At 69.4% G+C, this 1,167-nt stretch overlaps 1 protein-coding gene across 1 annotated transcript in view; it reads right to left on the bottom strand.

Annotated features, from left to right (window-relative positions):
• The window catches only part of AURANDRAFT_69158 (hypothetical protein), a gene marked incomplete at both ends in the record, with an annotated part of 2,252 nt that extends 1,142 nt beyond the window's left edge, over positions 1–1,110 (bottom strand). Inside the window, 3 exons of the mRNA XM_009044911.1 lie at positions 106–385; positions 436–1,020; positions 1,070–1,110. Coding sequence (XP_009043159.1) covers positions 106–385; positions 436–1,020; positions 1,070–1,110 — 906 coding nt within the window. The remainder of the gene's footprint in view (positions 1–105; positions 386–435; positions 1,021–1,069) is intronic.
• Between the last annotated feature and the right edge of the window lie 57 nt (positions 1,111–1,167).

The following is a 1,167-nucleotide window of genomic DNA, read 5'->3' as shown; positions in this document are numbered from 1 at the left end:
GATCAGGTCGTCGAGATCGAGGATGAAGACCATGGCCAGCGCGTTGAGCATCAGATTGAAGGGCCTGCGTCGAGCATCAGATTGAAGGGTCGTCGCTCGCCGGACGCGGCGCCGCGACCCGTCGGCCGTGCCCATCATCTGCGACGACACGTCGACGTAGTAGAGCACGAGCGACACGCGCTGGAACGAGAGGAAGCCGCAGACCGCGAGGCGGCACCAGCGCCGCGCGCGCGCGGCGCCCGTCGCGAGGCCCTCGGCCTCGGCCGCGCTGCGGCGCACGAGGCAGTAGCCCGCCTTGCACTGCGCGAACTCGGACCGCGTGCCGAGCGTGATCAGCACGGCGCAAAAGGCCAGGGGCGCCATGGTGATGAGCGGGACGCCGAACCTGCGCCGATCGCGCGTGGGACGCGCGCGCGACGATGGCCCCGAACTCACAGGTTCGTGTCGTTGTAGAACTCGAGCAGCTTCGCGTAGTTCGTCGGCCGCGGGAGCCCGCTCGGGAAGTACTCGAGCTCCGCCTGGTCGTCGACGCCCCAGCGCGCCACGTCGACGGGGAACCAAATGGTCTGCCAGACCGTCGACAGCGCGAAGAGCTGGAGCATCATCGCGACGACGACGACGACAACGTGGAGCGCGAGCCGCGGCGACGGCTCGTTGAAGAGCACCATCGTCTGCACGCGGAAGTAGTAGGACTCGCTCGCCTTGTCGAAGAGGCAGTCCCGCGCGTCGTCGGCGCCGCCGATTGTGTTGCCGGTGCCCATGATGCGCCCCGAGAGCGACAGGCGGCCCGCGTTGCTCTCGCGCCGGGACGCGCGCCGCGGCGCCGCGGCGCCGTCGCCCCGCGCGAGCTCCTCGCGGAGCTCGGTCTTGAGGACCTTCAACTGCTCTTGGACGCGACGGTCAATCATTCTCTCCATGGCCGCGCTGTTGTGCCGCGCCAGCAGCTCCGCGCCCACGAGGTCCAGGTCCATGCTCGCCTCCGCGCGCGCCGACGTCGTCTCGAACATGTTGTTCGCGCACCTGCGGGCGTCGCGGCGTCGGCGCGCGCACGTCCTGCACCGACACGCACGCGAAGAGGTCATAGCCCGTCGAGCCGTTCTTCTCGGCCATGGTGGGCTGCCCCGAACGGCGTGGTTCAACGAAACCACACAAGGCGGGGATCCTCAG

Source organism: Aureococcus anophagefferens (assembly GCF_000186865.1).
Source record: "Aureococcus anophagefferens unplaced genomic scaffold AURANscaffold_1022, whole genome shotgun sequence".
Classification (NCBI taxonomy): Eukaryota; class Pelagophyceae; order Pelagomonadales; family Pelagomonadaceae; genus Aureococcus; species Aureococcus anophagefferens.
Note: the sequence above shows the minus strand (reverse complement) of the source record. Positions and strands in the feature narration are given on the sequence as shown.